General features: G+C 46.7%; 1 protein-coding gene across 1 annotated transcript in view; it reads left to right on the top strand.

Moving 5' to 3' along the window:
• The window catches only part of Fads2 (fatty acid desaturase 2), a 51,410-nt gene that overhangs the window by 24,687 nt on the left and 12,143 nt on the right, over positions 1-14,580 (top strand). The window contains exon 5 of the mRNA XM_045134422.1: positions 7,687-7,812. Coding sequence (XP_044990357.1) covers positions 7,687-7,812 — 126 coding nt within the window. The remainder of the gene's footprint in view (positions 1-7,686; positions 7,813-14,580) is intronic.

Here is a 14,580-nt window from a genome sequence, read left to right as displayed (position 1 = left end):
AGATGGCTTAGCTGTTAAGGCATTTGCCCGTGAAGCCTAATGACCTAGGTTCAATTCCCTACTACCCATGTAAAACCAGATGCACAAGGTGGCACATGTGTCTGGAGCTCATTTGTAGTGGTTAGAGGCCCTTGCGTGCCCATTCTCTCTCTCTCTCATAAATAAATAAAAATCATTTTAAAAAGTTTTGTTTGGAGCTGGGTGTGGTGGCAGACGCCTTTAATCCCAGCACTCGGGAGGCAGAGGTAGGAGGATCGCTGTGAGTTCAAGGCTACCCTGAGACTACATAGTGAATTCCAGGTCAGCCTGGGCTAGAGTGAGACCCTACCTCAAAAAAACAACAAAAAAAAAAGTTTTGTTTGGGTTCTGGGGATCAAACCCAGGGCCTATGTGGATTATTTTATTTATTTATGTGAGACAGAGAAAGGGAAAGAAATAGAAGAGTGAGAATAGGCACGCCAGGGCCTCTAGCCACTGGAAATGAACTCCTGGCACATGCGCCACCATGTGCATCTGGCTCACGAGATAAAGTCTCATTTTAGCCCAGGCTGACCTGGAATTCACTACATAGTCTCAGGGTGGCCTCCAACTCATGGCAATCCTTCCACCTCTGTCTCCTGAGTGCACGGATTAAAGGCATGCGCTACCATGCCTGACAAAGGTGTGGAATTTGAGGTCAGATTCTGAGCTGAAACAAAACAAAATTAAAAAGAAAAAGGGTCCTTTTTTTGGCTTCTGGAACATTCCTCAAACCCCCTTCCCTCTTAGGGTTCTTAAGTGAAGTCCTTCTGCACAGGCTTCTTTTGACCTCTCTGACTCAGTCACCACTTTTCCTGGCCTGTCTTCCTGTGATGCTATGGTGCTGGGCCCTCCCTCTCAGCACCCTAGGGACAAGGACTTTGTCTCTTGGCTCACCACTGCCTCCTGGAGCCCAGCCCAGCCCAGCCCAGTAACTGATGAAGCCGGTTATTGCTTCCTGGCAGGCAGGTGGTGCTTCTCAGTGCCTGGAGGAGGAATTTTTAAAGGATGGAGAAGTAAGACTTTGTGTGGCTCTGGCCAAGAATGGAAGGGAATCACAGCAGAAAGAAATAATATGATGATGCTAGCCTTTAATCCCAGCTTGTGGGAGGCTGGAGAAGGAAGAATGGTCATGATTTAAGGCCAGCCTGAACAACAGAGTGAGTTCCAGGTTAGCCTAGGCTAGAGTGAGACCCTGCTTAAAAAACAAACAAAAGCCAGGCGTGGTGGCGCACGCCTTTCATCCCGGCACTTGGGAGGCAGAGGTAGGAGGATCACCATGGGTTTGAGGCCACCCTGAGACTACATAGTGAATTCCAGGTCAGCCTGAGCTAGCGTGAGACCCTTCCTCAGAAAACAAAACAAAGCAAGGCTGGGCATGGTAACACATGCATTTAACCCCAGCACTTGGGAGGCTGAGGTAGAAGGATCACTGTGAAGATAGCATAAGACTGAATAGTGAATTCCAGTTCAATCTGGCTAGAGTGAGACCTTACATTGAGGAAAGGAAGGAAGGAAGGACTGGGCATGGTGGCACATGCCTTTTGAGGCCACCCTGAGACTAATTCCAAGTCAGCCTGGGCTAGAGCAAAAGCCTATCAAACAAAAAAGAAGGGAGGGAAGGAAGGAAGAAAGGAGAAAACAGGGCTCAGCAGTTAAGGTGCATGTCTGTCTGCAAAGCCTAATGACCTAGGTTAAAATCCCCAGGACCCACATAAAGCCAGATGCACAAGGTGGCATATGCGGCTGGAGTTTGTTTGCAGTGGCTAGAGGCCTTGGCGTGCCCATTCTCTCTGTCTCTCTTTATCTCTCTCTGCTTGCAAAATGTCTCCTCATTCCATCTGAGGCCAGGTCCAGGGAGAAGGATAACTGGCCTGCCTCACTTTTGTTCCTCATTCAACAGCCATCTCTAGGTTGGTATATTGTTACTTGATCTTTGTGCCAGGGACTTTTCCATTTGATTCCTTCTATTTCTGAGCTTTTACTCTTTTTGTTTTTTGCTTTAATGGGTTCTGAGGCCTGTCTACAGATAGGGACCTGAGGCCACTTGGGAAGACCTCAGCTGTTCTTAGCTGTCCCCACCCACTGCTGCTTTGTGTCCAGAAGCTGTGTTTGTGCCAAAAGTACTTCCCAAGTGAAATGTTTGTTTTTAGCAAGCAGGACTTTTTGCAGATGGTCAGACTGTCAGCCGAAAGCATGGAGCTGGACACAGGGTTTCATCCTGCTCCTGAAGGGACAGAAAAAGACCCCTCGCTTACATGGGTTACTTTGTTGAGGTACACATCCCTGAGAAGTGCTTCAAGAACTGGAGTCAGGCTGGGAGATGGTCCAATGGTTAAAGACACTGGCTTGCAAAGCCTGACACCTAGGTTTGACTCCCCAGTACCCATGTAAGCCAGATGTACAGTTTGTTTGCAGCAGCAAGAAGCTCTGGCATGCCCATTCTCTTTTTTTTGTTTGTTTTGTTTTTTGAGGTAGGGTTTCACTCTAGCTCAGGCTGATCTGGAATTTACTATGTAATCTCAGGGTGACATCGAACTCATGGTGATCATCCTACCTCTGCCTCCCAAATGCTGGGATTAAAGGTATGTGTCACCATGCCTGATCCATTCTTTATCCCTGTTTATAAATTTAAAAAAAAAAAAAAAAGGGCTGGAGAGATGGCTTAGCAGTTAAGCTCTTGCCTGTGAAGCCTAAGGACCCTGGTTTGAGGCTCGATTCCCCAAAACCCACGCTAGCCAGATGCACAAGGGGGCGCATGCATCTGGAGTTCGTTTGTGGTGGCTGGAGGCCCTGGCGTGCCCATTCTCTCTTTCTCTCTTTCTCTCTCTCTCTCTTCCTCTTTCTCTGTCTGTTGCCTTCAAATAAATAAATAAAAATAGCAAAAAAAAAATTAAAAACAAACAAACAAACAAAAACACTGGAGCTGGTGACATCTGTGTCTTATTTTGGTGTTGTCCCTTCTCTGGCTCTGTCAGCCAGTGTTTATAAACCCCCCCCCCCCAAAAGGAGGAGCAGGGCTCAGCGCTCACCTGCAGCACGGTGACCTGTGGGAGGCTCCCAGTGCAAGGAGAGTGTTTTTGTTTGTTTGCTTATTGAGGAGGGAACGGGGGTCAGAGATCAATGTCATGTATATTCTTCAATCACTCTCTATTTATTTATTTTTTATTATCTTGATTTTTCTTTTTTCTTTTTCTTTTTCTTTTTTTTTTTTGAGGTAGGGTCTCACTGTAGCTCAGGCTGACCTGGAATTTACTAAGTATTCTCAGGGTGGTCTCAAATTTAGGGTGATCTCCTACCTCTGCCTCCCAAGTGCTGGGATTAAAGGTGTGCACCACCAGGCCCAGCTTTTTTTTTTTTTTTTTTGAGGTAGAGTCTCTAGCCCAGACTGACCTGGAATTCACTCTGTAGTCCCATGCTGATCTTGAACTCACAAAGATTCTCTTTCATCTGCCTCCTGAGTCTGCCTTGCCTTTATTTTTATTGTTTTGGTTTTTCAAGTTAGCTCAGACCCAAGCTGACTCTAGCCCAGGCTGACCTGGAATTCACGATGTAATCTCAGGGTGGCCTTGAACTCATGGTGATCCTCCCACCTCTGCCTCCTGAGTGCTGGGATTAAAGGTGCACCACCTTGCCTGGCTTACCTACCTTATTTTTTGAGACAAGATTCTTTCTGAGAACCTGGAGGTCACCCTTGGCTAGACAAGCTAGCTAGTGGGCTCCAAGGGGTTCTCCTGCCTCCACTTCCCTCACACGGGAATTGGGTCGACACATCCAGCTTTTATGCGGGTGCTGTAGATCCAAACTGAGGTTCCTATGCTTACATAGCAAGCACTTCTCCCAGCAAACCATCTCCCCAGCCCTAATTCGTTCTTAGGGCATATTTATAACTTATACAAGATGATGGATTTATCATGATATTTTTTTCACATGTGCACAATATACTTTATTTGCCCCTCTTCCTCTTTTAGCCTCTTCACCCTAGTTCTCACTTCCTCCCAAATAGATACACAGGATTTGGGAGTTTGAGGGGGTTCCCCAATGAATGAACCCCAAATTTTGAGCTCTGTCCTACCTTTAGTAGAAAATTGACTCAAGAAGGATAAATTATGAATTATTAAGTTTATTGAGAGGAAAAGGCACAAACTGTGGGGTTTATTTAAGGGAGAAATCACAAATTATGGGGTTTAGGAAACACTTTGATGTGGATAGATTGCATAGTTTATAAGGTTCATTTAGGAGTAACTGAGGCATTTGGGGGGGGGGAAACTGGAGTCGAGCTGCAAGCATGTGGACTTAGGCACTAGGCAGTCTCAGGGCAGCCTTGAACTCTCAGCGATCCTCCTACCACTGCCTCTGGAGTGCCAGGATTAAAGCTGTGCACCACCACACCCAGCGAAACTGAGGCTTTTAAAGAGAAATTAGAGTAAAGCTGCAAACACATGAAAGTGGAATCTAGGAGCTTATGTAGGGAAACTTGGGAAGAGCCAGCACATGGTTGATTCAGCAAGCAGAGGAAAACCATGCAGGTAATCAAAGAGAGAGAAGTTGCCCCAAACTATAAAGCAGAGACAAACAGAAAAGCCATCCAAACCAAGAGCCAGTTTTCTGATCATAGTCATCCCCCCGCCCCCGCCCCACCCCAGCCAGCCAGGCTGGGTGAGGGGCAAGGGGCACATGTATCCCTGAGGTCCTGGTGAAGAGAAGTAGGCAGTGGGAGCAGGGAAACAGCGCTGAATGGACTGGCGCACAGCAGAGAGGAGTGCATAACAGGAAGAAGACCAAGCCTTTATAAGCAAGAGGAAGACCTGATTGGTTGGTAGACTGAGGGCAGATTCCCGGGCCAGGCCATCCAGGGCCAGCCGCCTATGTGGCGTTCTAGACTGGGCGGCAGACACTGCAGCAGAACAGTCTCCATCAGACACGGGTTCCATTGTTTTTGTGGTGGCATTTCATGGTTCTCTTTGAGCCTCAATCCCTAACTGAACTTCTCGTTCTGTCTCTCAAATAAATTCAAATAAAATATTTTTTAAAAAAAGGTAGTTGGGTGTGGTAGCGCATTCCTTTAATCCCAGCATTCCAGGAGGCAGAGGTAAGAGGATCACCGTGAGTTCGAGGCCACCCTGAGACTCCATAGTGAATTCCAGGTCAGCCTGAGCTAGAGTGAGACCCTACCTCAAAAACTAAAAAAAAAAAACAAAAAAAACCTAGCTTTCTTCTATCCTCCTTCAATAATACTACTTCTGCTTTCATGTTTTGTGTTTGTTTTTGGTTTTTCGAGGTAGGGTCTCACTCTAGCTCTGAACTCACGGCACTTGATCCCAATTATTCTATGATCTTGAGCATTAACTTCACACCAGGATTTGGAATCACCAGGAAAATCTAGGCAGGTCTGAGAGGGATTTTCTAGATTAAGTTAATAGAGGTAGGAAAACTCACTCTGACACTGGTGAAACGGGGTGTTAGGGCTTCAGGAAAGTCCTTGATCCCCAAACCATGGGTTCACATTTGCATTTAGCCAAAGAATTGGGCAAACCAAACTGAGAAGGATAATTTTGTTTTGTTTTTTCAAGGTAGGGTCTCACTCTAGCCCAGGCTGACCTGGAATTCACTATGGAGTCTCAGGGTGGCCTCGAACTTACAGCGATCCTCCTACTTCTCCCTCCCCAGTGTTGGGATTAAAGACATGCCCCACCATGCCTGGCAATAAGTAATAATTTAATAATTATCCTTCTCAGAGCCAGGTCAGACTGAAATAAAATGAGATCCTACCTTGAAAAACCAAAAAATAAAAATAAAAAATAAATTATTTTATTTATTGAGGGAAGTAAAGAACCAAGGGAAGGAAAATGAATACACCCATGTGGCTTGACAGCCCATGTGGTGGGCCTAGAAAAACTGGAGAGGACAGAAAAGGAATTACAAAGAGCTCTTGCCATGTGGGGAGTAGAAGGCACAAAGAGCTCATGTAGAAAGAAGGCGCTGAGGGTTCTCCCCTCTGCCCAGCTGAGCTGGGCCAGACCAACCTAAGGAGAAGCGCACCAGAAGTGACGAGTAGGCTGCCAAGGAAGAAAGGCCTGTCCCCTCACACATACAACCTTAAGGTGGTAGGCCCTACCTTTCAGCTCAGATGAGCCAGAGAGACAGCCATTGGTCTGAGTTTCAGAAAAAGGATAGACATGATGCCAAGTTCTGGGTGCACTGTGACCCGCATGCATCACTCTCTTCTCCCTGGCCCAGGATGCACTGTGACCCGCGTGCATCACTCTCTTCTCCCTGGCCCAGGATGCACTGTGACCCGCGTGCATCACTCTCTTCTCCCTGGCCCAGGATGCACTGTGACCCGCGTGCATCACTCTCTTCTCCCTGGCCCAGGATGCACTGTGACCCGCGTGCATCACTCTCTTCTCCCTGGCCCAGGATGCACTGTGACCAGCTACTTTATTGCTCTGCCAGCAGGACTTCCCTGGGGTGATGATGGAGCTGCAAGCTGAAATAAATCTTTTCTTCCTTAAGTTGTTTCTTGTAGGATATTTGTTGTAGCAATGAGATAATGAACTAATGAACTAATATACTCACTATTCCCTTCTGTCCTCCAACCCTAGCTCTGAGTTTCAGCCTGTGGGTTTCATATCACTGGAATCTTGTGCTGTGGGGCTCTTTAAGACTGACTTCTTTCATTTAGTGTTATGTTTCCAGGCTCCCCGTGCACATAGTGCATGTTAGTGTTCCACTCCTTTTCATGAGTGACCAAAAATTCCATTTTGTATAAACACCACATTTCATTTACCCCTTCTTCAGTTGATGGATATTGCAGTTATTTCTACTCTGCTTATTTTCAAGAATTTTGCTTGAGAGCTGGAGAGATGGCTTAGCAGTTAAGGCACTTGCCTGCAGAGCTTAAAGGACACAGGTTCAGGTCTCCAGAACCCACGTAAGACAGATGCACATAATTGCACATATGTCTGGAATTAGTTTACAGTGGCTAGATCCCAGCACTTGGGAGGTAAAGAGGTAGGTGGATGGCTGTGACTTTGAGACCACCCTGAGACTACATAGTGAATTCCAGGTCCAGTCAGCCTAGTGAGCTAGAAACCCTACCTTGAAAAACAAAACAAAAGTGTGCAATTTTTTGTGTGTGTGTGTGTATGCGTGCGCGCATGTGCGTGCACATGTATGCATGTAACAACCATCATTTCTCTCATCTAGTCAGGAAAGAAATGGCTTGGTTCCCTGGTAAGGATTACTTCTCACTATCCCTCAAGCCCTTTCCCTTGCTTAATGCTAGACTTTAAAGCTACACAGTGGAGGAATGGGCATAGAAGGCTCTGTACCTGGGGTTGTTAGGAAGGAAGAGCCCCTCGCACCCTGCCCCATACCCAGGGCTCACCCCGAAGTCCAACACTGGCACTTCTGTCCTGCCATCACCATGTTATGATTGAGGAAACAGGCTGGAGAGTGACTTGATTGCATTTTGGCGGACTTGCACACCGGGCTCAAAATGGAGGGTCATGTCCCGATTTCCAGGGACTGCAGCCGCAGTTCATCATGGAGAAGCAGACCTGAGTGTTGTAGGTAACAGGAATGGGTCGCAAGCAAGACCTATCACAGGCAAGCTCAGGGCCTCACTGGGTTTCGTGGCTTACGCCAACTTCTTTCCCCCAACAGGGTGCCTCTGCCAATTGGTGGAACCATCGCCACTTCCAGCATCATGCCAAGCCGAACATCTTCCATAAGGATCCGGATGTGAAGATGCTGCACGTGTTTGTCCTTGGCGAGTGGCAGCCCCTCGAGGTATGAGAGAGGGCGGCGTGACGGGTGTGGGAGGGGGAGTCTTGCAGGCGAACAGCAGAACGTCGGCTTCTGCTGCTTCTGCTGCTCTCGCACTAGCCCAGCTGCAGTTCCCATCAAGCGGCTTCCTGGTGAGTGCTGGCAATGGACCGGTTCATGGGAAGGAAACTTGGTCCCCTGCCCGGGGAGAGCCTCAGCATGGCCTGTCTGAGCTACCTCAACAAGAGATGAGAAAGCAAGCCTCAGTGAGAGCACACGAAGTTGCAGGATCCATCTTCCATAGATCAGTCTATAACAAGACCAGGTCTTCTGGACTGCTAAGCCATTTCTTACACCTTCCCAGGCTCTTATTTTTTTTTTTATTTTATTTTTACTTATTAGAGAGAGAGAAAAAAAATGGGTGTGGCAGGGCTTCTATAACCATTATAAGTGAACTCGAGATGCATGTGCCACTATTTGCCTCTGCCTTATGTGGGCTCTAGGGAATCGAACCTGGGTCCTGTAGGCAAGCAGCACCTTAACCGCTAAGGCATCTCTCCAGCCCCACAGTCTTTTTGGTTTTTTGAGGTAGGATCAGACTCAAGCCCAGGCTGACCTGGAACATACTCTTAGTTTTATGTCAGTTTTCTTTTTGTATTTTATTTTATGAGAGGGAGACAGAATTGGCATGCCAGGGCCTCCAGCCACTACAATCAAACTCTAGATGTGTGTGCCACCTTGTGCACGTGCATGACCTTGGGTGCATGCGTCACCTTGTGCATCTGGCTTACCAGAGGGAGTTGAACCTGGGTTCTTAGGCTTCGCAGGCAAGTGCCTTATCTGCTAAGCGATCTCTCAGCCCTTTTTTTAAAAACTATATTTTGAGGTAGGGTCTCGCTGTAGCCCAGGTTGACCTGGAATTCACTATGTAATATCAGGCTGGACTCAAACGATCCTTCTACCTCTGTCTCCTGAGTGTTGGGATTAAAGGTGTGGGCCCCCACTCCAGGCTATTTTTTAAAATTTATTTTATTTAAGATAGTTCTTTATTTGCAGGTAGGGAGAGAGAAGAGAGACAGACACAGAGAAAGAATGGGTGTGCAATATCTTCCAGCCACTGCAAATGAACTCGAGAAGCATGCACCACTTTGTGCATCTGGCTTACTCGGGTACTAGGGAATCAAACCTAAGTCCTTAGGCTTTGCAGGCAAGTGCGTTAACCACTTAGCAATCTGTCCAGCCTCCCCTTCCCTGCTTTTAAAATTTTTATTTATTATTTATTTGTAAGGAGAGAGAGAGACAATGGGCATGCCAGTGCTTCTTGCCATTGCACGCAAACTCCAGATGCATATACCACTCTGTGCATCTTGCTTTACGTGGGTACTTGGGAATCAAACTGAGGCCATCAGGCTTTGTAAGCAAGTGTCTATAACCACTGAGAAATCTCTCCAGCCCCCACTTTTTATTTGTTATCATTTAAAAAAATTTTTTTTAGTTGGGCTGGAGAGATAGTTTAGCAGTTAAGTGCTTGCCTGTGAAGCCTAAGGACCCCAGTTTGAGGCTTGATTCTCCAGGACCCTCATAAGCCAGATGCACAAGGGGGTGCATGAATCTGGAGTTCATTTGCAGTGGCTGGAGGTCCTGGGGTGCCCATTCTCTCTCTCTCTGCCTCTTTTTCTGTCTTTCTCAAATAAATAAATAAAAATAAATAATTTAAAAATATTTTTAGTTATTTATTTACAAGCAGAAAGAGAATGAGGATGGGTGTGCCAGGGCCTCCTGCCACTGCAAATGAACTCTATCTGGCTTTATGTGGGTATTGGGGAATCAAACTCAGGTTGTTGGGCTTTGCAAGCAGGTGCTTTTGAAAAACTTTTTTTTGTTTTATTTTTATTTATTTAAGGACCCATGTTTGACTCTCCAGATGCCATGTAAGCCAGACGCATGACAATGAGGCAAGTGCAAGGTTGCACATTCCTAGTAGGTGGTGTAAGCATCTGGAGTTTGATTGCAGAGGCCGTTGCCCTGGTGCACCAATTCTCTCCCCCTCTCAAAAAAAACAATAATTTTAAATTGAGTTTCTTACTATTTTTTTTTTTTTTCAATTTGAGAGAGAAAGAGGATGGACATGCCAGGGTCTTTTACTGATGCTAATGAACTCCATATGCATGTAGTACTTTTTGCAATGGGCTTTATGTGGGTACCTGTAAGTGCTGGGCCATCTCCACTGCCTGAGTTTCTTATTATCTTATTATCACCTCCTAGCTTGGCCTTAGGCCTCGGGTAACCTGTAATGTGATACCAGATATCTTCACAATTTTCTTTTTTTTTTTTTGGTAGTGCTGGGGATCAAATCTAGGGCCTTCAGCATACTAGACAGTACTCTACTAAGGCAGCATTTTTGGGCCTCAGGAGGGGTCTCTCAGAATTAATGAACCCCAAGTTTTGGTTTCTGTCCTACCTTTAACAAATAATTGACTAAGACAGCCTCAAGAAGGATAAATTGGGCCAGACAAATGGCTTAGCAGTTAAGGCACTTGCTTGCAAAGCCAAAGGACTCCAGGACCTATATAAGCCAGATACAAAAGGTACTATATGTGTCTGGAGTTCATTTGCAGTCACTAGAGGCCAAATACGCCCATTCTCTTTCTCTCTTCTTCTCTCTTCCTCTTTTTCTCTCTCTCAAATAAATAAATAAAAATATTTAAAGCAAAGAAGGATAAATTATGAATTGTTAAGTTTATTGAGGGGAAAAATAAAAAATTAGAGGTTTATTTAAGAAAAAAATCACAAATTGTGGTATTTAGGAAACATGCAGTCATATGGAAACACTGCATAGTTTATAAGGTTCATTTAAAAGAAATTGAGGGTTTTTTTGGGAGGGTACTGGAATAGAGCCTGAACAGAAACTGAGGCTTTTAAAAAAAATTAATTAATTAATTTATAGTGAGAATGAGGCAGGGAAAGAGAGAGAATGGGCACGCCAGGGCCTCCTTGCTACTGCAAACGAACTCCAGACGCATATGCCATCTTGTGCACCTGGCTTATGTGAGTCCTGGGGAATTGAACCAAGGTCCTTTGCCTTTGCAGTCAAGTGCCTTCACCTCTAAGCCACCTCTCCAGCCCTGAAACCAAGGCTTTTAAAGAGAACTTAGAGTAGCTGAGTGTGGTGGCACATGCCTTTAATCTCAGTACTTGGAAGGCAGAGGTAGGAGGATCAGTGTGAGTTTGAGGCCACTCTGAGACTACATAGTGAGTTCCAGGTTAGCCTGGGATACAGTGAGACACTATCTTGAAAAACCAAAAGTAAAAATAAAAATAGAGAGGGAGAAGTTAGGGTAAAGCTGTGAACATGTGGAAGAAACTGCTGGAATTAAAGGCGTGCACCACGCGTGGCTGAGTTTAGTTGTTTTTTTTTGTTGTTGTTGTTTTGAGGTAGGGTCTCACTGTAGCCCAGGCTGACCTGGAATTCACCCTGTAGTCTCAGGTGGCCTCACGCTCACGACAATCCTCCTACCTCTGCCTCCCGAGAGCTGGGATTACAGGCATGCGCCACCACACCCGGCTTTGAAACTGAGGTTTTTAACAACAGATTAGAGTAAAGCTGCTGGCATATGAGAAGTAGCATCTAAGAGCTTGTGTAGGGAAACCTGAGAGAAACCTGCACATGGTAGACCCAGACACCAGAGAAAAATCAGGCATGTAATCAAAGAAAGAAGTTAGCCCAACCTGTAAAGCACAGACAAACAGAAAAAGCCATGCACACCAAGAAACAGTTTTCTGCTCGTTCCCCCACCCACCCTGGCTGGGTGGCGGGAAGCTGGACACACAGGTAACCCTGTGGATCTGGTGAAGACAGGTAGGCAGAGCAGGGCAGAGTCCCAGAGTTCCCAATAGGAAGAAGACCAGAGCCTTTATAGGCAAGGGGAATACATGATTGGTTGGTGAATTTAGAGGGCTAGGCAAGCCCATCGTGGCCCTCTGTCTAGGTAGAGTGCTAGGCTAGGCAGCAGAGCATACTGTAGATAGGTCTTGATCTCACAAGTCCCATTTGCGGGATAGCATCTCATGGTTCTCTTTGAGCCTCAGTCTCAAACTGATACTGCCTAAAAAAAAAAGCTAGCTTTCTCCTGCCCTCCTTCACTACCACTGAGCCATATCCCTAGCCCTAGCTATTTCCTGTGCGTGTATGAACATACATATATCTGTTTCTTTAAAAACAAAATTTGGAGGCTGGAGAGATGGCTCAGCGGTTAAGGTGCTTGCTTACAAAGCCTAATGACCTGGGTTCAGTTCTCTGGTACTCATGTAAAGATGGAGGTGCAGGGTGGTGCAGTTATCTGAGGTTCATTTGCAGCAGCTGGAGCCCCTGGCACACACATTCTGTCTCTCTTCTTTCTCTCTCTGCTTGCAAATAATTAAATTATATTAAGTTTTTTTTTTTAAAGCTTGAATATGGCTTGTAGGTTAAAGTCACTTGCGGAGTCTGTTGGTCTAGGTTCAATTCCCCAGACAGAAAAAGTGGCACATACATCTGGCGTGCCCCTACACATGCAAATAAAAACAGCTAAAAATATTCTATTTTGTCATTTACCACCTCTCTGAATGTGGGCCTTGTTCTAGGAGTTCAAGCAGATTGGTCTCCTCTCCCTTGGGCGCTGTGTGGTATTTCTGTAGCCCTCTCTTCTGAACAGGTTACTGGCTGACTGGGCAGGGATTTAATTTTCTGCCCAACACTTGCCTTTGTTTTGCTTCTAGGAAAAGGCTTGTTAGCTTTGATCAGCTGTGCTTAGATAGCAGAGCCCTGATAGTGAGGACAAAGCTTCCTTAACTTCTGGTGGAGCTGTTCCCGGTGTGCCAAATAGATGAAACCTCCGCTTATCAGCCCTGCTGGCCAGAAGGCTTCTCTGTCCAAACTGTGGCTGGTGAACCCCCTCTCCTGACCTCTCCAATGCTGGCTTTGGGGTTTCGGGTTGTAGGATCTGGCTGTCTGGTTGCTAGCAGCAAGTAGTGATTGAAAGACGGAGGCCAGAATGAGGCTGTTCACAGAACACCTCCCTCAGGTATACTGATGAGAGAAGGGACCTGTGTTCCCTGGGTCCCTGGTTGAACTGCGTGCCCACAGGACTCCAAGGTCCAGCCAGGAGCTCTGGTCTGACTGAGGTCACGGTGACTCACGCCACAGCAGAGGCCTTACCTGGACAGGCCTTGAGGGCCTGAGCCTTCACTCCAGGATCCAGAGGTGACATCTGCCTGGGCCCTTATCACTAAAGCAGACCAGCCAGGGTCCCAGCTCTACACAAACATCTACAGCAGGGCCCCAGGGTGTCAGCAGTCTTGCCCCTCTGGTCTTCTGTATGACTTCCAGGACGGCTTTATGCAGCAGGGGGCGGGGGTATTCACGGTCTCCTGTGGAGATTCCTCCCATCACTTTCCTGTCTGGGAAGTTCTCCACACTCCTTAGCTTCAGTGATCTCTGGCTTTACATCTGAATGCTTAGCTTTTGCCCAGCCCAGTGGGATGTAGGTATGAAACGTCAGAGTCTACTAGTGTCTCCAGCCCCTAAGGGGCTCCACTGCCACTCCCGTTGTCTGCTCTGGACTGTTGTCCTATCCCAGGATGTTGGGCTGAGTGAACTGGACATCATTTATTTTACTATATATTTATTTATTGAGAGAGGGAGGGGAGAGAGAGAATATGGGCATGCCAGGGTCTCTAGCCAAAGCAAATGAACTCTAGACGTATATGCCACCATGTGCAACTGGCTTATGTGTGTTCTGGGGAGTCGAGCCTGAGTCCTTAGGCTTCACAGGCCAAGCCATCTCTCCAGCCCACATCTTCTCCCCCCCCCAGCCCGGCCCCCCACAATCAGGAATTCACTATGTACTCTCAGTTTGGCCTCCAACTTCCAGCGATCCTTCAACCTCAGCCTTCCCCCCTAAATGCTGGGATTAAAGGCATGCTGTACCACTCTGCTTGCTGGTTTTTATCCCTCTTGACCAGGCTGATTTTCTTCATGGGCCTCAGGCATGCCCCTTTTTTACAATGTGCCTTTTGTGCCCTTATGATTGGAGCTTCTTCAGCGTTCAGGGCAGTGGTTGATGACTGGCTCATTGTATCCAGGTGCTGTCCATGCATACTCTATGATTCTAGCTCTTCAGTTGTTTCTCTCCACTTTCCTGAGAAGACAGGAATATCCTTGCAAATAAGGAAAAATCAGTTCTTTTCTCTGTAATTGTTCTACTCTCTTCCCCCTCCTCCTCCTTTTCTCTTCTGCTTCCTTCTTCTTTTTCATGGGAATGTGTGTGGTATCCATGAGTGGGGCAAAGTCTCCCACTGAATCTGGAGTTCACCAATTTGGCTAGTTAGCCAGTGGGCCCTGGGAGTCCTCTTGTCTCCCCCCCTCCCCCAAGGCAGGAATTACAGGTTTATAATATCATGCCCAACTCTTTTTTTTTTTTAATTTTTTTGTTCATTTTCATTTATTTATTTGAGAATGACAGAGAGAGAGAGAGAAAGAGAGGCAGATAGAGAGAGAGAGTAAGAGAGAGAGAGAATAGGCGTGCCAGGGCCTCCAGCCACTGCAAATGAACTCCAGATGCATGCACCCCCTTGTGCATCTGGCTAACGTGGGTCCTGGGGAATCGGGCCTCAAACTGGGGTCCTTAGGCTTCACAGGCAAGCACTTAACCGCTAAGCCATCTCTCCAGCCCATGCCCAATTCTTATGTCAGTGCTGGAATTTGAACTCAAGGCCCCATGCTTGTGTGGCAAGCACGTCACCCACTGAGCT

This window comes from Jaculus jaculus, chromosome 1, assembly GCF_020740685.1.
Source record: "Jaculus jaculus isolate mJacJac1 chromosome 1, mJacJac1.mat.Y.cur, whole genome shotgun sequence".
NCBI classification, from domain to species: domain Eukaryota; kingdom Metazoa; phylum Chordata; class Mammalia; order Rodentia; family Dipodidae; genus Jaculus; species Jaculus jaculus.
This window is presented reverse-complemented; position numbering and strand designations above follow the sequence as displayed.